Raw genomic sequence first — 21,297 nt, 5'->3', positions numbered from 1 at the left:
GATTGTGGTGGTAATCGTAACTGAAGAATATCAATAAGTCTGATAAGCAAAAATGATATTCAAATACTGAGAGAGAGGATTTCTGGAATCTCTTGTTCTCCAGATGCAATGAACAAGAGATCATGCCGTCTCATGTCCATTTGTGCCATAACGTGTCTGGAGACATGAAACACTAGTTATACAAGCATATATTGACTGGAGCTGGAGCAACACATTCTTTATGTTTTCATTGGAGTACATATTGGACATTAAGGGGCCCGTGGCTTATTGCTCAAGCTGAGTCTATAATGAACACTGCTGGTGTTTAGGGAATATTTAGATTTATACAGAACAAAGTCTGCATTCTGTCATGTAAATAATATGATGTGATTAAAGAAAATGTATTAGTTTACTGTTCTTCAAAGAGAATGCATTTACTGAGTTCATACAATTTGTGCAAAGGTACTGAACATGTTGTTTTCTATTGCTTCTGTAGCTCCTCTGTCTCAGTTTTTGTGGACAATATCATTTTGCATGAACCACTGCAACAAAGGGCGGCCAACTTATTTCAGCTGAAAAAGCAGTTTTTTTTCCAAAAGCGATATAAAAATGTATATTTGACTACACCATAAACAGACAATTACCAATTTTTGTTTCACGTCTTTTTTTTTCTTTTTTTTTAAATATATACATATATATATATATATATATATATATATATATATATATATATATATGTATTTTTACACAAAACAACAGTCAAGAGTACCAAAGCATGCTGGGTTTTACGTATGCCAAAGTGGGAAGGAGAGTGAGAGCTTTTCTTTCTTTCTTTCTTTTTTTTATTTTTATTATTTCTATAAGAAATGTGCTGGATATCATGGTGGGACAGCTGTGGTAAGAACACAAAAGACTCCCAATGAGAATCACAACATATTCGAACCTGACTGCAAATAAAACTTTGCAGAACTGCACAAGGGAGCAAAAGCCATTGCTAGTTAACAGTCTGGAAATAACCTTAGCCAGGTCATCTAGTCATTACACCTGCTTTGTACCGACATTGACTGAAAACTCAAGCGGTTATACAGGAGTGGAAAAAGGTTGTTTTGGTTCATGCCCAAACCCTCTGAGCTTTTGAAGCAATGCGCTGTTGATTCTGTTGGCTCGTTATGTGTTACTTTCCCCCATTCCCACTTCTCTTTTTTGTTTCTCTAGTAAATATCTCTCATACGAATACCCAATGCAATGCTTTTTCATGTCCCTGAAAACTTTCAAAAGGAAAAAAGAAAAACAAAATATTGCATGCTTTCTGGAGTGTAGGAACAAAGAAATCCAACAAACCCCACTGATTTCTGCCCTGCAGAGAACGGCAAATCACATATTCTTTCAAAACAAACCACAAATTACTGTGGGGTATAGGGTTTTTCATTTGCTTTATATGGATTTCCAGAGCAGAACATAAAAACAGTGTCTCCAGCTAGGTCAGGAATCAATAAATGTAAGACAATTCTGTAAAGAAAAGAGACATTGAAACACTTGATTTCGGTGATTTTAGAGGTGTTTTAGCAAACTAACAATCAAATTCTGACAAGGCTAAACTATGATGGCACACAAAAATCTATTTATCTCTTCGAAGTAAAAGTGCAAAAATTAACTATCAACAAAAATACCTCAGCTTTGGGTCAAGTCTCAAACTGTTCACTTTGAGGCTTCACAAAACATTTTTTTTTTTTTTTTTTTTTTTTTAATGGCAATAAATGCACTCCCTGCCAATCCACAGTGCGCTAAAGTGAATCTTAAATATGAGGACAGTAAAAGTCAATATTTTCAGACAAGTGAGGGACTATTGATGGCAACCCAAAAACTAAGACACAAAATTAAGTTTGCATGGAAGCAAGGCAATTGAAATACAAGGGAAAAAGATAATGCATATCTTCAAAACTAGGAAATAAAAAAAAACCAAACTCAAATCTTTGGTCTCAATGCTTGGGAAAACGCTCATTAAAAATAAATAAAAAAAAAAATTACAAAAAAAAAAAAAAAAAAAAAAAATTTCCAAACAATTTCTCAAAAGTCATGTATGAACAAGGTGTGAATTGTCAAACATAAATCAAGTTACCTATTAAATCACTCTAGAACTCTTCAAATATGATGTGTGCTATATTGGTCTCCAATAAACAGTCATATTTGAGCTCTGTGAATGTAAAATAAACCCCTCTTTTTAACAAAACACAAGTTTCTTTTCTTAAAGTACTCAATCCACTCATGGCATAAAAGGGGTTTCCTGTGTTTTAATAAATGTATATATGTTTTATAAAGACATTCAATGGTGAGCAATGCAAGAGTTCAAGTAATAGACAGGGGACCCCAGCTTAAAATAATAATAATCTGGACATCCCAAAACATTTGGAGGATAGGATAAAAAGACAAAGCAGGACATACGATACAGACCACAGTAACCCAAACTTTCCACAGAAAAGGAGATGGCAAAATCATGATCATAAGACAAAGTCTGCAAAGATGCATTTATGAAGGGTCACATGCACAGACAGACTAGAAAATAAATAGCTGATTTTTCTGAGGCTAGTGAGTTCTGATTGGTCAAAGAGTTCAAGTCCTGCCACAGTGATGGTAGAACAGATAAGAACATTGAGTTCCCTCCCTCCTACACAAAGATTCCTACTGGACAAAGAACCACTGCTGTGTTTTTTCCTGCCACTAACATCCAATAAAGTGACCCAAGGACACCACAGTCACACAGACAGTTGCAATAGCAAAAGCAGGAAGAGCAAGTGAAATTAATAGTAGATGAAGGGGGGGGGGGGGGATCTTTCAATTTCAGGCCAATTCCAGCATTGTAAATTCACCTCAACACCTGATCTGACTCATTGCTCCATCTGCAAAGGCCCATCATCACCCACCAACCACAAGACTCCATGTAGACTTTTCCATCTCAAATAACACAGTGATCACTTAATGACATTTAGTTTATTCAGTTTTCACAATATGCTGCTTTGCATAAAACATATGCTGTGCATTTAGAGTTTTTGGATTAAAGTCGCAAAAGCATAGGACAACTGGAGTTGGGAAGTTGCAGTGGTGGGAGACAGCAAACCACGCTGACTGTATAAGTCTGTTGTTGTTCTTTTGCTAGAGGCGCCTTTCAACACAGAACCAAATTTTGAAAAAAGATGGCACAAATGGAATAAAAATAAGGAAATACTCAACAAATGGACAACTGAGTGCCAGATGCCCAACAAGAAACAAGGAGTGATATAACTGATTTTCTTGACACTACTGTGCATATATCTGTGTGAATATTATTTCATAAAGATTTTATTATGCAACATTAAAACCAACAGGCATCCAAATGATGGTGTATTTTTTCTTTTCTGATACAGAACGAGTCAACCTGATAAAAAGAGAAGCACTAGGCAATAAAGAGGACTCCACCCCCCCAAAAAAATTCCAAGGAAATTTGAAATTCTTCAAAAGGTTCAAGTGATTATCACTTTTTGATGCCATCGATGCCACTTTTTCAACAAAAGCTGGATAGCACGGTCTTTAAGTTATGTGCTAAAGCACATCTGTTTTAACGAGAAGCACTGCTCCTGTTTACTGAAGAACTTGAGATATATTCCGCAGGCCTGCCATACAATTACACAAATCCGATTTTTCTGGATCAGACATTAAGCATATAGATGCCTTATTAGTTAAAAAACAAACATGAAAAGTTTCAAATTTAGTGTACAGACGTGCAGCAATCACTTGTCATTCCTACATAAGTGCTTCATGTCGACTGTCTGTGCATGTGATTTTGGTTCTAAAAATAATAATAATAATAATTTAAAAAAAAATAGAGCTGACACAGATCAGATTTTGTGTAGTTTGCAAATCATTCCTCTCACTTGAATGAACAAGAGCAAAAAAAAAAAAATAAAAAAAAAACAGGATGTCCTCCCCATGCCAACTTTGGTCTCTGTACTGAACTGTAACGATCTTAATTGCTTAGAAAGGACACACACAAAAACAAAATATCCAGAAAAAAAAAAAAACAAAAAAAAAACACCTTTCTCAGGTTAGTGTAAAACAAGTTTTTATAAAACCACAACACATTTTCACTTGTGCCCTCCCAAACCATCCCACAATCCCTTGTTCAGCAGCAGTCAATGTGAGAACACTCTGGAAAGTGTCAGTCATCTGTTTGCTACATAGTTTTTGCCTTTTTTTATATATATATATATATATATATATATATATATATATATATATATATATATATATATATATATATATATATATATATATATATAAACAAAGAAAGAGAGAGAGACAGAGAAAACAAATATTTTCACTGCCTTACATTTAGTTAGGAACAATGCAAAGACAATTCAAAGAAAAAACAAACAAATATTTGAATGAAAAATGGAAAGATGTGAGAAAAGCGACAGGAAGATAAAAAAAAAGAAGAAGCTTAAGCTAAAAGCTAAAATGAAGCATGTAAAAAGTCCCAGCTGGAGTTTAGGTAGCAGCGCGGGTCACCTGAAACGCGCCTCTTCTGCTTCCTTCTGCTTTTTTCACATTCACAAACATTTAAAACTTCCTTGTGCAAATCAAGCTGTCTTTAGAAAGAATGCCCTCCAAATTGTTCTTGTAAAAATATATAACTCCAAGGTGGCTGACGTGTGTGTTGCAGCAAGTGTTTTTTTGTTGGTATGCTTTTTTTTTTCTTCAGATTGTTCAGAAAGCCTTCCCCCCCTTCCCAGAGTGTAGACAGTTTAATTTGGGGGGTGGGGGGGGGCGGGTGGGTTGGCAGTCTTCATCTGCGGGGGCCTGAGGGCATCTGTGCATACACTGGGTACGCCAGCCGCACGTTGAGCGAGTCATTGTGCTGGACCAGTGAGGTCTGGTGGTAGTGCAGGACCAGGTCTTTCAGAGTGCTGTACAAGTTGTAGGGCTCAGCGAAACCGTAGCCACGAGGCGTGCTGTAGATGACGCAGTGCTTCACCTCGCCATCCACGCTACAGAAAGAAACAAGAGATCTGATTATCAAGCTGATTTCAAAACAGAATCTGACCTCACAGACACACAGCAAAGATAAAGGCAGTCTCTTTGCTCAATGACAAGCTAAGTCAATAATGCTGTAGAGGTGACTGATTCAGCCTTGCAGAATGTAATCAATAAATTGATGTATTGTGCATCATGCATAATTGGAAAAAAATGCAGCCTTAATAAATGCTGAAAGTCCAGATGAAAAAAAAATTGTAGAGAGAAGACCAGATTCAAACCAGTATTTCCTACTTAAGCATGATGGCTTAACATGTCTGGAGCATGTACACTAACCACTAGGCCACAGCACCAACACGGAAAATAGCCTGGCTGAACATGGCTGTACATTTCTATGTAATACGTAAGTGAAGGAACACTGCAGAAAATACTTTAGACTTGTGCATGTTTAATCCATTTTATTTACACTGCTTTGAATTCACATTGTAAATGTTTTATTTTAGGATACTCACACAACAGAGCAGGCGTAACAACCCTTCTTGCTGCTCTCTCTAATGAGGAAAGCTCCATCAGGTTTGCCGTGGAGCAAGTCCTCCGCCTGCGTTCGGTTTAGGTCCCCCACGAACCAGCTCTTCTCATCATAGTGTGGCAGATTCTCATCCTCCTCACTGACAAAGTAGGCACTAAGAGGAGAGCAAAATCAGAAGGAAATATAATAGGTGCTTTGAAATTTCAGTGACTGAAATTTACACTACTATTTCGAAGAACTTACTCATCCGGGTTCTCATTTTTTATCCCCAGCCAATCATTTATGCGTTTCTGTCGAACACCTTTATGATTGAGCCAACTGCATCAAAAAGAGAAAAGCAGTATGGAGGAAAAGTTAGTTTACAATGATCTCAAACAGAACAGCAATGGTGAGCAATATTAACTGTTAAGGAGGGTCCTCTTACACAAGATACTGATCTCGGATCTTTCGAAGCTGGATAAGGTCTGGTTTTAAGCTGTTCATCTTCTTGTCTGTCTCCCTGTTGTCCAGAGCCTGCGTTTTCAAGTCTTGTTCAAGGCGGGTCTTACTGTCGTGAATCTCACCCAAACGGGATTTGAGCTTCTCGTAGTTCATCATAATCCTGAGACAGAAAAGTCAATTTCATAAACCCAAAAATGTTACCTTCACTGGAGCTCTCTTGATTGTGGACCGCTGTAGTTGTACATACCTCTCAATCTCTTTGTCATTGCCCTCTCTGCAGAATCGCTCGATGTACTCTTTACTGTAGCGTTCCTGCGTGTGACACTGCTCTTCGAAAATTTTTATGGTCTCATTGAAGGCCTCTATTGCAGTACGTTTCATTTGAATCTCCTGCAATCAAAGCAAAGATAAATCAGTTGGTCTGATGCAACCTCAAAAGGATTGTGCCTCTTAACTGACTTAATGATTAACTGGTCAACAGGACTCTACAGCTGAATAAAGTGTTTGCATTTAAGTTAAGCTGAGATGCATTTGGTTTTTAAAGCTGGAACTAATGGGTTGGTTGTCTATCGATCATATAGTGATGTTCTTAAGAGGCTGTACCTGTGAGGTTTTCGTGTGCTCCTCATAGAGTCTGTCATATTCTTTACTCTTATCCTGATATTGATTGTGATATTCCTGGAGTTTCCTCCCCACTGCATCAATGTTGTCCTCTTTCACCAGCTGATCCTGAGAGAGAAAATAAATGCATTGCTATTGATATGAACTGCTGAGAGAAGCAAAGTGCGGTAGGAAAAAAGGCTGCTTGCAGAAACACACTGTAGGTTTTGCTTACAGAGTGAAAGCCATTTTTCAGAAATTCTCTTCCAAGAATCATTCATAAAAATCATGAAATCTGTTAGTGCCTCTCGGGGGCTTAGTTTGGTGGATCCCCCTAAATAATGAGCACCTGTGTGTCTGAGGAAGATACCGGGAGGGCACAAATAAATAAATGCCTGGATGGCCTTTCGACATTGTGAATGTGTGCAATTATTTAGGAGGTGTCAATAAACAAAGTAATATTTCATGCCAAAAGCATCCTGCTGTCGCTGCAGTTTCACTCACAACATGCTGCACAATTCATTCAGCAAACACACTCTTTCGAGCAAAAGCGAGGGAGGGAGAGGTGGGAGGACAAAGAGGTAAAGAGGAAAGGCAGGAAAGCTAGGAAAAGCAACAGAGAGTGCTCATCACTGTAACTGTGATACCCATACCCCTAATCTCAACCCTGGCCAAGGTTTTTACCTGCTGGTAGCGGGAGACGGGGTACATGAGCTTAACGTCCAATTTGGTGTTGTACTGGGCCAGAGACTCATGCCTGTAGTGACTGATGAGCTCCACCACAGAGCTGAATGTGAGTGGGTCTGAGAAACCATACTTCCCATCTCGGTGGTAGATCTTTATTAGCTTATTGTTTCCGCCTTTCCTACAGGAAGAAAGGAATTATGTTACTTAAAAAACAAAACAATGCAATCTAATGGAACAACTGAATCCCAAATTGAGAGGTTTTGGGGTGAACTATCCCTTTTAGTCCTCAGAAATAATTACCTTAGCGTTAGTGTGTAATCTCCCTGCATCTTAGTTGAGGCATCCCGTACCAAGAAAGTACCATCAGGCATATCCCTTAGTTTGTCATTCACCTCTTCCCTGTGTGGAGAGAAGGGAGAAAGAGAAGAGTGAGTGATGCAAATAGCCTACTTCTAGAATACAACTGGCAAATCTTGCTCTTGGTAATTAGCAATTAAAGTTAAAAAAGGTTTGCTGTGGCCCCTGACCTCTGCAGAAAGGTCTGAATGAATCACTTCTCACCATCATTTTCACTTTCAGACGGCTGTATGTTGTCTGGCAGAGAGCAAAAGCAAATGTACGCTGATGCCTCCAGCTCTTGTCTTGAACTCAAGGCTGTCTGTTTCTTCAAAAAGAGCCTCCAGACAACAAGCGGATGAGCCAACAGGCTTCAAAGACTTGCCTCCTTTTTTGCCCCCTCTCCATTTTAGTCTGTCTGGGAGGAATGTCACACCCCTTGACTTCCCCCTCTGCCATTCCACACACAGTCTGTGCCTAACAGCCAACAGCCTAGTCATGCTGGAGCTCAGCCGGCCCAGGCTCTCAGGAGGGGGTTTATATAGCCTTCAGAGGAATGGGGCCCATGACAAAGCAAAGCTCCAACTTTTCTTGGGAGGAGTCATCTCAAGCTTGATTCTACAAAGTTCCTAAACTGTGATCTATGGAAAATCTAGCCCATTTTTAGGCTGCAGTGCATCAACAAGTACACTGTTGGGCCAGGTGCCCTATTTTATCATTTAATGTTTTGGGATCAGGGAAGCTTCCAATAATTTGAGCAATCAGAGCACAGAAGTGAATATGAAACAATATTCACAACCAATTTGACTCCCTTTTTGTGAAACATTTCCAAGTGAAACAGGGTATTCAACTACAGGGAAAAATGTAGTGTGGGACTTTATTTAGGGTTGGTTTTTATCCATTGGGAATTGATTGGATAGTGAAAAGTGGGCACTCCATACGAGACCTTGAAGTCAATTGTGGAGGACTACTGCCCTCCTGAAACACCACTGACATCCGTTGTTTGAAATGTAAACGTTCTTTGATGAAAGATTACAAAAGACAAACATTTCTTTAGAAGGACGTGTACTAATGAATCTTACACAAAATGATCAGAAACATGTATTAAGCAAATGAGGTCTATTTTGACAATGTTGGCTTTAATCCTCTGGGGTCGGAGGGTGTTTTGGGCCCTGGAGAAGTTTTGACATGCCTTGATATTTGTGCTTTTTTCAGTTGCTTAAAAACATATTAATGGCTAAAGTCTGATAACACTGTATTCAGCACAAACTGGGCACAATAAAATGTTAACAACATGTATGTACATGTTTGTATTTTTGAAAAAAATAACGTTTATGCGTGGTTTTTGAAAAAACAAAAATTTTAAGTAACTGAAATAAGGCCATGTAACACATACTAAACATTTGTTCACAAGACTTTTGAGAACTGGATCTTGTAGCCTAAGTTTTTGCAACAAAATGATGTGAAAACCATCCTGATCACTCATTCATACAAAACAATATAGTCATTTAACTTTTGTAAGACACTTTTAGTGTTAGAAAGGCCATATGCAAGGAGGCGTGGATGATCATGAATTTTGATGTGATCCACACCTGAGACAAAGACCCCTCCCCTGAGAGAGAATGAATGTGAGGAGACTATGATTGAATGTCTTGTTTGTAGCTTATTTCACAAAATCAAGTTTAAGTTAAAAGAATAATCTTGACTACATATTTTCTTTACATAAAGACTTTACTTAAAAACTTTAGACCTACACTACCGTTTAAAAGTTTTAGATCGGTAAGATTTTATGTTTTTAAAAGAAGTCTCTTCTGCTCACCAAGGCTGCATTTATTTGATTCAAAATATAGCAAAAACAGTGATATTGTGAAATATTTTTACAATTTAACTTTTTTCTATTTGAATATATTGTCAAATGCAATTTATTCCTGTGATCAAAGCTGAATTTTCAGCATCATTACTTCATCATTATTTTTATATCATATTTATATCATACAGCATACAATTTAAATACCTACTTTAGCTGAAACAACATTTAAATGTAACTAAAACTTGCCTATTAGGACAATTTCAATACTTTGAATACTGGCTGGCAAGTCTGGAAATAGTCCAACTAGTAAAATATGTACATGTTTATATAAAATAGCATGTCAACTAATGTAAGTAAAGACTTACTTATCCGAAATTGTATTCTCAGTTGCATCAAGTCGCTCTTCAAAATGCAAACGTTCATCGGAGTCCCGCTCTTCTTCTGAGGAAAATGTGAACTCTTCCTCACCTGTGTAGCATGCCATCTTCCAAACGCGCACAAAAGTGAATGAACTTGATGCTTTTAAGGCACTGTTGGGGGCGTTTACCATTTGCATTGATCGCCTCAGCACATTACCGTATGAATAGCGCGCTCTGCTGGTGGGTGTGAACACATTAGCGATAATTAGCGGTGCCAGGAGAAACTCTATGTTTCACACAGATTACATTGCAGGAGAATATTTGTTTTAAATTTGAATTGTTTTATTTAAAAGTAGACATTTTAAGCTTTCTTTAGACATATGTTTCATGTTTGTCTGATAAGTATTCGCGGAGTTTCAGTTCATTTTTGTGACGTGTTTAAGAAAGATGCTCACGGAGATAGAGACGGCTGAAAGCGCACCCTGTTTATTTTCTTTATTTTACAAAAGCACAAGGTTTTTTTGTTATTGTGAGTGTACACAAATAAAAGTAGACCCTTTATAGTCTCTAATGATGTCTTACACTTATCTGTATGCCCAAAAATGACGGAGTATTTTAAGTTGTTTCCGCTGTTATGAGGAAAAAATCCAGCAGGACGCGCCGGCGCATCCGTCGACCCCAGAGGATTAAGCACAAGCCCAGGATAAAAAAAGACCAAAGCAGGCTGCAAATGATAAACATGACTAAGAACTTCTAGTATGTACTTAACTGAAACTGCAAAACCAGATCAAGTCTGATCTCTATCATGTCAAATCACTTGATGGACTAACACTGTAAAGACCATCTGACCATGCTCCAGTTGAGCTCATTTCTCAAATTGTAGATTTAAACATTTTATACCAACTGCTGATGTAGGTAGGTAACACGGTTTTGAGGGACACAGATATATTAAAAAGAGCCTAATGTCACAGACTATTACAGGCTAGTTTACATTTGAATTTTAATGGTCTGCAAACAATTTGCTTGGGAGTGCTACTTTATTTGACACCAAGAGTGACTAGTTACTTTCTGATTCTTAAACTAGTCAACCACTCAGGACAGATTCAAAGTCATGCTAAAAGCAGCTCAGATCTATCTGGGAAGGGGCTATGAGAGTTAAAAGGATAGTGGGGCTTCAGAGCTGTGTAATCTCGAGAGCACCTCTGCAGAATTTCTACATGCCCAACTTCAAACAGGTCTAAAGCTGGTCACTAAGCAGCAGACTAATCTGCTAAAACCTGGGAATTTTATGGGCCCTGTTGGAAATGGGCCAGACTGCTTGGCATTTTGGAGATTTGGTCTCTTCTATGCCTCTCCTTAAATAATGGCAACTAAACCCTCTCGTTTTCTATTTTCTAAACTCTCTCTGGAAGTATCTTCTCCATTTCATTGCCTTTCTGCTTTTGTACAGCTGCTGCCAAGAATATGTGCCTCCAGGACAATTGAGCCAAAAGAGGGGGAGATGATCAAAATAAGTTTAATTGGCTTATGTAAAGAAAAAAGTGAAAAAGTTGGGCTCTGGCATAGTAGAGCACAGAGGCTTTCTCAGAGATCTGGTGGCAGACTGTAGGCTGCTGAATGAGCAACAAGACACTGCAGAGCAGTGGATGCGGGAAACTTATGACATTTGTTAAAGAGCAAGTAATGTCCTGAAAACCCAGAGAGGTGCTTGCAGCCTTAATGACTGCACTGACCAACTATCACCTGACCACCGTGGTGACGGTGTCTCACACATTGCCATACGTGTCTGCTACACGTGATGAAGACGGAGTCTCATAAAATTAGCTAATATCGAAAGGAAAGATTTTCAAAACAGAGAACATGCAGAAATCCAACAAATCGAGAAATGAAGTCTGTTGAGTGTCAATTGAGTTTTACCTTGATATGTCTCCCCAGTACCATTCTGCTTCATGCAATGAGCAGCTGGTGGCTTCTTTCACACTGTTACCGTTTACTGGTGTCATGGGTTTTGCTGGTTTGGGAGGAAGCGCTGCGAAAGAATAAAAGAGAAGAAAAATATATTTAACACTTAGAAGAAGAAAATGTTTTAAATGTCAGATCTCATGAGCAATCCTCAAGATATGAAGTAGTTAAAAAAATTGGTGACTTTGGAAAAGTTGGAACCTCTCTAAAACCAGTCTTAGACACAAACATTAATGCTTGTTATGGTGCGGCCTTGCAAACGAAAAGTTTGTGCTGCCAAGAGAATCCAAAAATTTAGCCAAAATTGACAAACGAAAGAATTCAGAAACCTCAGTCTCACTCTTTACCTTAAACACATGTTGTATTGGAATAGCGGTGTCTTTAAGAGGGCTGGCGAGTACTTTGAGTGCTGATAGCCAAATAGCAGAAACAGAATGCAGATTACTACCCAGTTTTAGCTACTAACCTTTAGCCCAAAAGCAAATAACTTTATTTCAGTTTTCCCACAGAATTCCTTTCCATGCATGCCTCCAAGATCTGACCCCTTAAAGTCATCTGTCACTATATATGTTTGTTTTGGAAAATGTGACAATGAATTCCACTGATAATGCAAATGGATTGGATTTCATGGAAAATGCAACAACGACATATTCCTGTCTGCCCGTGCAAACTGTAAACAACAGGCAAATTACTTCTTCAACCAGTGTTGCTTTTCTGCTATTTGTTGAATTTGCAATGAATAGGCTCGCAATTCATTTCCGTTGAGTGTAGTGCTTCCTTTGTTGAGAGCAATAGCATACAAAGGCTGCCACAACAGCACGCAAGAAAGAAAACACTGATATTTCTCTTGCTGTCCTGCAGATCAGGGGGTTGCTAGAATGTGCTGCTCAGCCACACACTAGCCTATACCATGACATCCACAATCAAAGAAATATCAAAGTGTGCGAATGTGCCATGTTACGTCTTAACAGCATGCTTTCTTCCAGGGTTATTTTACTGTCTAATCTCCTGATATGAAGATTTCAACCCCCTCTGAGTCAAAACCAGCATCCAGGTAAATGAGAAAGGCTGAGAATGATGGTTAATGACATGCAAATGTTGTCAAATGCAGTCTTAAGCAACTTTCAGCAAGACTACTTAAACCTAAGAATTTCCTTGACTGAAGCTGGTCTAGACAACTTTGGTTATGATGTGTTTGCATTAAATGTATTTGTGTGTGAGTGGGGATGGTGTATTGGCTTCGGCGAACCTGCAAGTATTCAGCTAGGTGCAGTTGGCAAAGACTGCTAGCTTTGAGATGGAGAAAACATTTGAAGTCTGTAACTTCGTCTGAAATCACAGAGGCGCAGTGTTCAAGCCTTGCACTTACCGCCAAGCCAAACTAACCTCCCTCTGACCTAGTCGAAAGCTAGCACCACACTCCCGTTCTCAACGCATTTGTGTTATTCTTGCCCAGATAACTACTGCAATAGGATTTTACGTGAAATCATACTCAATGCTTTCTTATAAAGGCACTTGTTTTAGGTGGGAGTACCTATAAATGCTAGTGAGCAGCTACAGTCTTGTAACTTCATTTTTTCTAATACTTTGTTTCATATCAAAGTTTATAATGATGTGATTCACCTCTGAGCAGGTTTGCTTTGTCCATGGTTTAGAACACATTTATGATTCATGGTTTAGAACACATTTTCAAAAATCCCTATGGAAAAATTAATGGGAAAAATCCTTCCGGAACCAAAACAGCTGAAAAGGTTGGCGGGCACTGTTGCACTCTATTGTTTAAGAGCACATGGCTCAGGCCAATCTGGATATTGGCAAAGGTAGTTCCATAAGTAGTTCAAAAAAGACTGCATTATTAGAACAGTGAAGTTTCAGTAGATACAGTCACCCACCTGTCCTTGGCAAAGCTAAGAAAAGGCTGTGTGAGAACGGGTGGATATCTATGCAAGGACAGTAGAGGGGGAGTGGTCTAATATTCTCATGCATTAAAGGAAAGAGGGGGAGGGTGCAGAGCGAGAGAGCATACAGTTATCGTAAAAGCCTGTTCTAGAATCCACTGGGCCCTTCCAGCTGAAGAAACTGATCTGTTATGTGAATGAGAATAGGCAAGACTGTTTCTGGCACAGTCTGAAATGACCCACTGCTCCGTTAACACATATAGTGCTTGAATAAAAAATAAAATAAAGAGAGACCTCCTTAAAAGTTGCCAGATACGTTTCAGATTTTCTCATCTCATTACTTTGACACTGAAGTCTAGATATAAATATTTATTCAAAAAAATAAATTTCCGATTAATCACGATCTTCATTTGAACGATCCTGATATTGATCTTAAAATCCCAAGATCGACCTTTACTTTAAAGTTTACTTCAGTTTTGGTTGTTTATTATTATATCTGTTAAGTATACTGTAACTGAACAGTTTAAAAAAAAATTTACACATACCAATTTAGAAAATTCTCAGTATAATTTACAGCTGAGAATTTCTTATATATGCAAGCTGAACAGACATAATGAAACATCCAAATAAATCAGAATTGAAACTGAATCAAATCCAGACCTATAAAATACATTGCAAACATTTGTCGAGTGCGGGTCTTTATAGCCCATCTGTTTTTGAGCAAGTGGGCAGAGGGGTGTGTGAATGGCTTTCTTTGATGGCAATATTAATTGAAAGCAGTGGTGGTTTTGGAGTGAGAAAGCATGTGTCTAGCATGAGTTAGAGTAGACCTGGGCACAGGGACAACTCCTCCCTCCATTGGTCCATAGGCAACACCTAAGTCTGGTGGGGTGAGCTGCTTCAACCAGTCAAAGTGGAGCTAGGTTAACGGACACATCCCCGCCCAAACTCTGGTCCTGCAGGTGTGTGTGCACAGACACACGCATACAAACACTCTTCCTACATTTCAGTTGGCCTAAGAGGAGATTGGCTAAATGCCTGGATAGAAAAATATTTTTTTGTTATTTTTTTGATAGAGAGAAATGTGAAAGAAAATATGACTTTGTGCACTTTCCTGTAATCACAAACTTTGGTGGGAACAAAAGCCACCTGGTGGGTAGGTGGTCATTTGTGCAGCAGAGCAGCTTCTGAAGACACATTTGAAAATGTACACTCTTCTGCTCCCTCTACGCCAACTCAATAACTACCATATTATTATTACATTTGCAAATACCCACGTGGCTCACCTTCTCCTCTCCCTAATGCAATTAAGAGACAAAATAAAATGAGGCATGCTTGAGATTCAATAGCTTACTACACAGGACTAACTTGTGAGCCGCAAAAAAATAAAATTAAAAACAACCACACAAACGTCCGTGTCTGAAGCGTACATTAACTTGCACACAGGAGTGATATATTTCATGCCATCACAAAGCCCCTTTCAAAGTTACACAGCCAACCAGCAGAAAGGGAAATGACCCCCCTCTTTTTCTCCCTCTCTCTACAGCAGCCAAAAGGCAGGTGCAGCAGCCCATCTGAAACCTCAAATTCCTGCCCACCAATGTTCCACCGTCAGCTCTTTCTGCAAGTGTGTGACCACCTCTGTCCTCCACACACATACCCGCATACTGCATTTCCTGCACCGCTGTTCAACAGCAGCACTCCACCACTACTGAATCTCCAGAGTAAATGTAAAAGAAAATATTTCACCTGAGTTGTGAGCTTCTGTCTAAATTTAATGTGGTGACATAAGAGCGCGTACCGTGAAATAATGACAAAACAACATGTCTTTCTGTTGTGTTATGCTCACTGGCTGCACTCAAAAACAAAGCACAACTAATGTAGTCCAATTCACAAACAAATGACTCTTATGAGCCAGTTCTTTTAATGAATCGCTCAAAACAACCAGTTTGAATCAGTCTGACTAATCCATCTCTGAATGAACTGAATGAGCGGTTACTGAATCGACTTCCTTACTGAACTGCATGTCTTTAATTTTAGCCATGTCGGACTCAAAATAAAGCAAGAACAGTTTTGTGAACTTCATAACAATCGTGAAATGTAAATTGGTCATTACACTTTTGTTTATATGACAATGTGTAGTTAAGTGTACACATATTCAATGAGATCAAATATAATGTTATATAGGCTATATAAGATTATTCATTTTCTGAAAAAAAAAAAAAAAATTACAGAATTTTTAAAAAACATTTTATTTATATTTTATATTTATATGTATACACACGCATGTCAGATATCGCAGCGGAGGACACACAATGGCCCACTTAACCGAGCCATGCCATTATATTTGAAGTCACCATTCACCAAATCCTAACAAATTACAATCATGATTTATGACATAAATGAACAAACAAAAGGTAATCTAAATGAAGCATTAGTAATTTCTTTTGAATTCTCAAACCTGCAGAAAACTAGCCCATAATGCTTAATAATGAATGGAAAAGATAAAAGTAAAAAAAAATAAAAAATAATAATAATTTTAAAAAAAGAGAAAAGGATTAATAGGTATATAATTTTACTTTCTAATGCACAAACATTGATTTTCAAGGCAAGTGAAAGAGAAAGTGATTAAGGTAAAGGATAGGGAGGGTGAGAAAGAAAGGCAACACTGCATAGCAGTCCATTACAGCTGCACTGCCCTGAACAAAGAAAACTCTACATCCATAGGAGAACTCTGAGTTTCAACGTCAATTGAAAACATAAACAAATGGCAAAGTGCTACTCAAAATAACTCTGGTGGTCATTGCTCTGCATTTGTTGTCTTACCGCACAAGAACAACATCACTTTAAAACTTCTGGTTCCACAGGTGATATTTTTGGGTGCAACCATACTTCGACAAAAAACACACACAAACAAATGAACTGACACAGCCATACACACATACATACAGCTTGGTTTAGAGTTTGTATGGACAAATTAGGGGGTGCATTAGCATGAGAAAGGGCGTGTGGCAGAGAGTGATGACAGTGCCATTGAGGGGTGTAGCAAATGTGGGCTGCCACGTCCCATTCCAGGGCGAATGAATTAAAAGTGTCGCCAAGCACATGCAAGGTTTAAATGGACCTTCAGGGACACACACAATAGCATGTGAACGCAAATGGGCTTAGCTTTGCTACGTGCACGTATTGTAAAGACACACAGTCACTATCCACTTCTAATGAATGACAGAGTAAAATTCTTATAACAGGCTAATCGACACTCTAGTCCATTTTTAATAGAGTAAAATATATAGAAAAAAGAAAATAAGACCTAAAAAAAGCACTCCTTTTTGTTTAATTTAAGTTGACCACAGTGCATGCTTCCAACAATACAGGAACCAGGACACTTCACATACAATTGGACAAGCACTAATTGTCATTGTGCTCCCATGACAGCCTGTTCAGAACGTTACAATAGCCGTAAATCAGAAAAGACGAAAGCAAATAGTGACAGCAGAAAAGTAGAAGAAAAGAAATGAGTCTGTATCTCCCTTACCGTCCTCCTCTGGTTCCTTTTTCAGCTGCATGTGTACAGCCTGCGCTCAGCTGTCCGTGAAGCCCTCTTATTCTCTCTCCCTCTCCCACTCGCTCTCGCTTTCTCTCAACCCTCCCTTGCTCGCTCTGCCTTTCAGACTAAAGCCAGAGGGAAAATCCCTGCTCCTAAATTCAGATGCTGCTGGCTTAACAAATGCTCTCAATGGAGAAGTCTGCAATAGCCAATGAGGACGCAGGAGGGGAGGTGGGCACAACCATATGAGACGGAGAGAGAATGAGCAGAAAGCTCTGGGGAATGATGCAGGGGGGAGGCGCTCCTCCCAGAGAGAGACAAGGCACAGACACTAGCACACTCTGAGATGGACATGAACCAGAACACTGAATCTCTTCACGTCCACAATCCGGGTAACTTGAGAATGCAAAACACCGACCAGCCACAACATTAAAACCACCTGCCTAATATTGTGCAGGTCCCCCTCGTGCCGCCAAAACAGCGCCAACACGCATCTCAGAATAGCATTCTGTTCTTCTCACCACAATTGTACAGAGCGGTTATCTGAGTTACCGTAGACTTTGTCAGTTTGAACCAGTCTGGCCATTCACTGTTGACCTCTCTCATCTAGGCAGTAAATTCTAGAGCCTGTTGTGCATGAAAATCCCAGAAGATCAGCAGTTACAGAAATACTCAAACCATCCCGACTGGCAACAATAATCATCCACGCGATTTTCTAATCAGCCAATTGTGTGGCAGCAGTGCAGTGCATAAAATTATGCAGATATGGGTCAGGAGATTCAGTTAATGTTCACATCAACCATCAGAATGGGGAACAATGTGATATCAGGGATTTGGGCCGTGGCATGATTTTTGGTGCCAGATGGGCTGGTTTGAGAATTTCTGTAACTACTGATCTCCTGGGATTTTCACACACAACAGTGTCTATAATTTACTACGAATGATGCCAAAAACAAAAAAACATCCAGTAAGCGGTAATTTTGTGGACGGAAATGCTTTGTTGATGAGAGAGGTCAACAGAGAAAGGACAGACTGGTTCGAACTGACAAAGTCTATGGTAACTCAGATAACCACTCTGTACAATTGTGGTGAGAAGAATATCATCTCAGAATGCTATTCTGGCGCTGTTTTGGTGGCACGAGGGGGACCTACACAATTTTAGGCAGGTGGTTTTAATGTTGTGGCATATCAGTGTATATGCATATATGTACAGAGAAAAAGAAAAGACATGTATTCATAGATATCACCACTGTAAGGCAGAGACACTGTGCAAGAAAATCCTCCATGCCGAACAGCATATGAATTTGCTCTAGGCCTGTATGTTAAAGAATGCTCAAATACATTTGAAACAGGCTGCAAAGGCAAAGAACATAAAACCATGTATCAAATGAGATACAGTGACATTTCTACCCCTTGTATTATATGAATGGCCATTAAGGAATGTAGGAAGCTGACTTGTACTTTGGTGTCAGTGCACTTTTGTTGTCCATCCAGAGCAAAAGGCTCCAGAAGCTTTTATTACTCTCACACATCAATGGCCCTCATAGACAGGGGCCAACTTTCCCCTGGGGGCAGTGCAGCACCTGTGCTCATTGGACAGAGCAACGGAACAAAGCGACCACTCGCTTGTTTCACACACACATACACAGGGCCGGTACCTTGGTGCAGCAAAGAGCCTTTCACATTTCAATTCTGCTGTAATAAATATTCTAATGAACATCTGCACAGGACCCTCATCATGTGTCTTCTCTCTACCCATCTTCTGGACAAACAGATTTTGGCCGCTTTCCCTCTGTCCCGCAGTGCCTCTCTAGAAACCAGCATCTCGGAGAGAAAGTGCTGTGAGTTGAGGAAGAGGCAGATGCTAAGTGAATGAGAGGCTACTGACACTACATGGGGAGAGAGGGACAAACAGAGGGAAAGCGAAAAGAACAGATCTGATAAACCTGTGTGCAGTGGTACAGAATGAAAGATAAGATTAATGTGTGGGTTGATCACACTGTGGTGTGCTCATTCATCCCCGTGGCAGAGCAATCGAAGGGCTATTCGAGCCAGAAACCAGCTTACCAAATTCGTTCAATCCACCACAGCTCATTTTCTCGGAAATGAGGAGGTTAGGACCGAGCATTAAGCTTTGTTCCCTCGAACAACAGAGAGCGTGTCGTAAACGTAATAACATTATTCATCCTTTGCACGTTTGTGGGCTCACTGTTGGAAACAGGCTGGACCAAGAAACATTGCATTCATTGTGTGCCGATAAAAAAGACAAAAAAGACTTTACAATCCAACAACAATTATGGACAAAACATAACATCCAGACTGTTAAAAAAAATTATACACAAAATATGTTTTGTGCTTGTGCGTTTCTGGTTTCAAGTATCAATGTGCACAAAAACCTTAAAATTACAGCCTCATGCAAGACTGAAGAACACTATCTCTTTGCCCACTCCATTCACATTTCATGCTTCCAGAAGTGTCATCCCTCTTTTTATTGCAGGAACCATCCCATCAGGAATTAACGGCATGAATTAATGAGCCATTGTCAACTATGCCCATGACTTCTGAATAGGATCCAGTTTCCAGTCTATGACATCATTGTCAATGGCAATAAAATGGTGTCAGTGCTTAATAAATGACACAGGAATGGTACTGCATGTGAATAAGGAGAACTGAACACTAAAACTAACATTGGGGAACTGATTCTGAGAGACCCATGAAATCCCTCAAGAGCTTTCAGAGGCTTTCAGCATATAGAACAGAGAAGGCACAGCAGACAGGGGCAGAGAGAAAGAGCTATACAAAGTCCCTGACTTTGTAAAGGGGACAACATGCATATTCACTACCACTAACACTACATAGGTGACAAAAACAAATTCAGAGAGTGCATTTTGGTCCCTCCACATTTTGCATATCAGTACAATTTGCGGTGAGACATGCAAAACGTCCAAATCTCCTGAGGAAACAATGGCAGACTATAGCAGGACCTGTAACACAATCTCTACAGAAAGATTCCTCATTTAACCATTTTCAGGCTCAAATTAGAACCAGGACCAAGATAGAAAGAGCCGATTTTTACTAGTTACTGTCTATTCATAGACGTAAACGCCAGTCTAAACTTATAAAGTATAAAGGAATATAGTCTGTTGCGCTGTCTAGTGAAATGTATATTTTGTGACATGGCTCCTCTGTCTGAATGAAAAGTCGTTTTTATCATACATTTAAAATGCAGATGATAATATGAATGCAGGTACAGCGTCAAGTTCGATGAAGGCACGTTTATACTGACACGCTGACTGGAAAAGACCTGGTTTAAGACAACGGCAGGGGTTTTAAACGGATCCATAGCCTACAATAAAAAATACTACATACAATTATAATACAATACCGTTAAACCCCTGAGTGAATATCAATTTGTCTAGGCAGAGAGCCACAGAGCTAGTGCTCTCAATGAAAGTAATGTCAGGCTAGAATGCGAGTGAATTGAGTTTTAACGTAAAGTATATTGGACAAAAGCGTGTTGCTATTGTAATTATGTTACATAGGTACCTGGCGGCTGGTCCATCTCAATGTAAAAGATTAATTCAGTGGAATAGGGCATCATCACGTCCTTCCAGTCGTCATCTTCTTTCTCCGTAGTCCACACTGTATTGTACATGGTCTAAATTCACTGGTGATCGATTTAATCTCTCACCAAACTGAGCAAAATCAAATTTTCAACGCAAAAATCTTTGTGTAACTGAACGGAGAGCTCAACTTTAAAAGTCTGAATGCCTGCTTCAGAATAACTGCATGTTGTAAAATCTGTCAAAGCACCAGGCTTTAATAATCCGATATCTCTTGATCACGCATTTATATATAAAATAAAAAAATATGTATGAACAGTCCGACAGAATAGAGAGTAGATACCAGCTCTACAATCCACTCCGTCTTCATTTCAGTCAGAGAGCTCTAGTTCCACTGGGCCCTTTCACTTCATGAGGAGGAGTCCATTCTCTGCGCTCAGCATGGGGGAGACTTTCTCTAACCGGTACTCGTGGGAACAAATGACTCTCCTCTTGCTTTCGGCTTAGCGGAATTATTATTATTATTATTTTTAAATATACTTAAACACACGAAAAGGAGAGCGAATTTAGTCACATTTT

General features: G+C 39.2%; 1 protein-coding gene across 2 annotated transcripts; it reads right to left on the bottom strand.

The window, feature by feature from the left end:
• Positions 1 to 4,341: 4,341 nt before the first annotated feature.
• Positions 4,342 to 21,077, bottom strand: LOC127448746 (phosphatidylinositol 3-kinase regulatory subunit gamma-like). Of its 2 annotated transcripts, none has more exons than XM_051711559.1 (10): positions 20,702 to 21,077; positions 11,666 to 11,777; positions 7,544 to 7,642; positions 7,241 to 7,421; positions 6,560 to 6,685; positions 6,204 to 6,346; positions 5,940 to 6,116; positions 5,759 to 5,833; positions 5,499 to 5,669; positions 4,342 to 5,000 (listed from the first exon to the last, which is right to left on the bottom strand). In XM_051711559.1, exons 1-10 carry the CDS (start codon positions 20,808 to 20,810, stop codon positions 4,799 to 4,801), a joined length of 1,395 nt encoding a protein of 464 aa, XP_051567519.1. In that variant the 5' UTR covers positions 20,811 to 21,077; the 3' UTR covers positions 4,342 to 4,798. The 2 variants fall into 2 exon arrangements, with proteins under 2 accessions (XP_051567519.1, XP_051567520.1); XM_051711560.1 differs by lacking the exon at positions 20,702 to 21,077 and adding an exon at positions 17,144 to 17,249.
• Positions 21,078 to 21,297: the final 220 nt, after the last annotated feature.

This window comes from Myxocyprinus asiaticus, chromosome 12 (assembly GCF_019703515.2).
Source record: "Myxocyprinus asiaticus isolate MX2 ecotype Aquarium Trade chromosome 12, UBuf_Myxa_2, whole genome shotgun sequence".
NCBI classification, from domain to species: Eukaryota; Metazoa; Chordata; class Actinopteri; order Cypriniformes; family Catostomidae; genus Myxocyprinus; species Myxocyprinus asiaticus.
The sequence above is the reverse complement of the archived record's forward strand: the minus strand, read 5'-3'. Positions and strand labels throughout refer to the sequence as shown.

Coding starts and splice junctions, on each gene's coding strand:
- LOC127448746 (XM_051711559.1), bottom strand. CDS start 20,810: ATGTACAATACAGTGTGGACTACGGAGAAAGAAGATGACGACTGGAAG. Junction 6,686..7,240: donor CCGTCTCCCGCTACCAGCAG/GTAAAAACCTTG, acceptor TTTCTCTCTCAG/GATCAGCTGGTGAAAGAGGA. Junction 6,117..6,203: donor AATGACAAAGAGATTGAGAG/GTATGTACAACT, acceptor TTTCTGTCTCAG/GATTATGATGAACTACGAGA.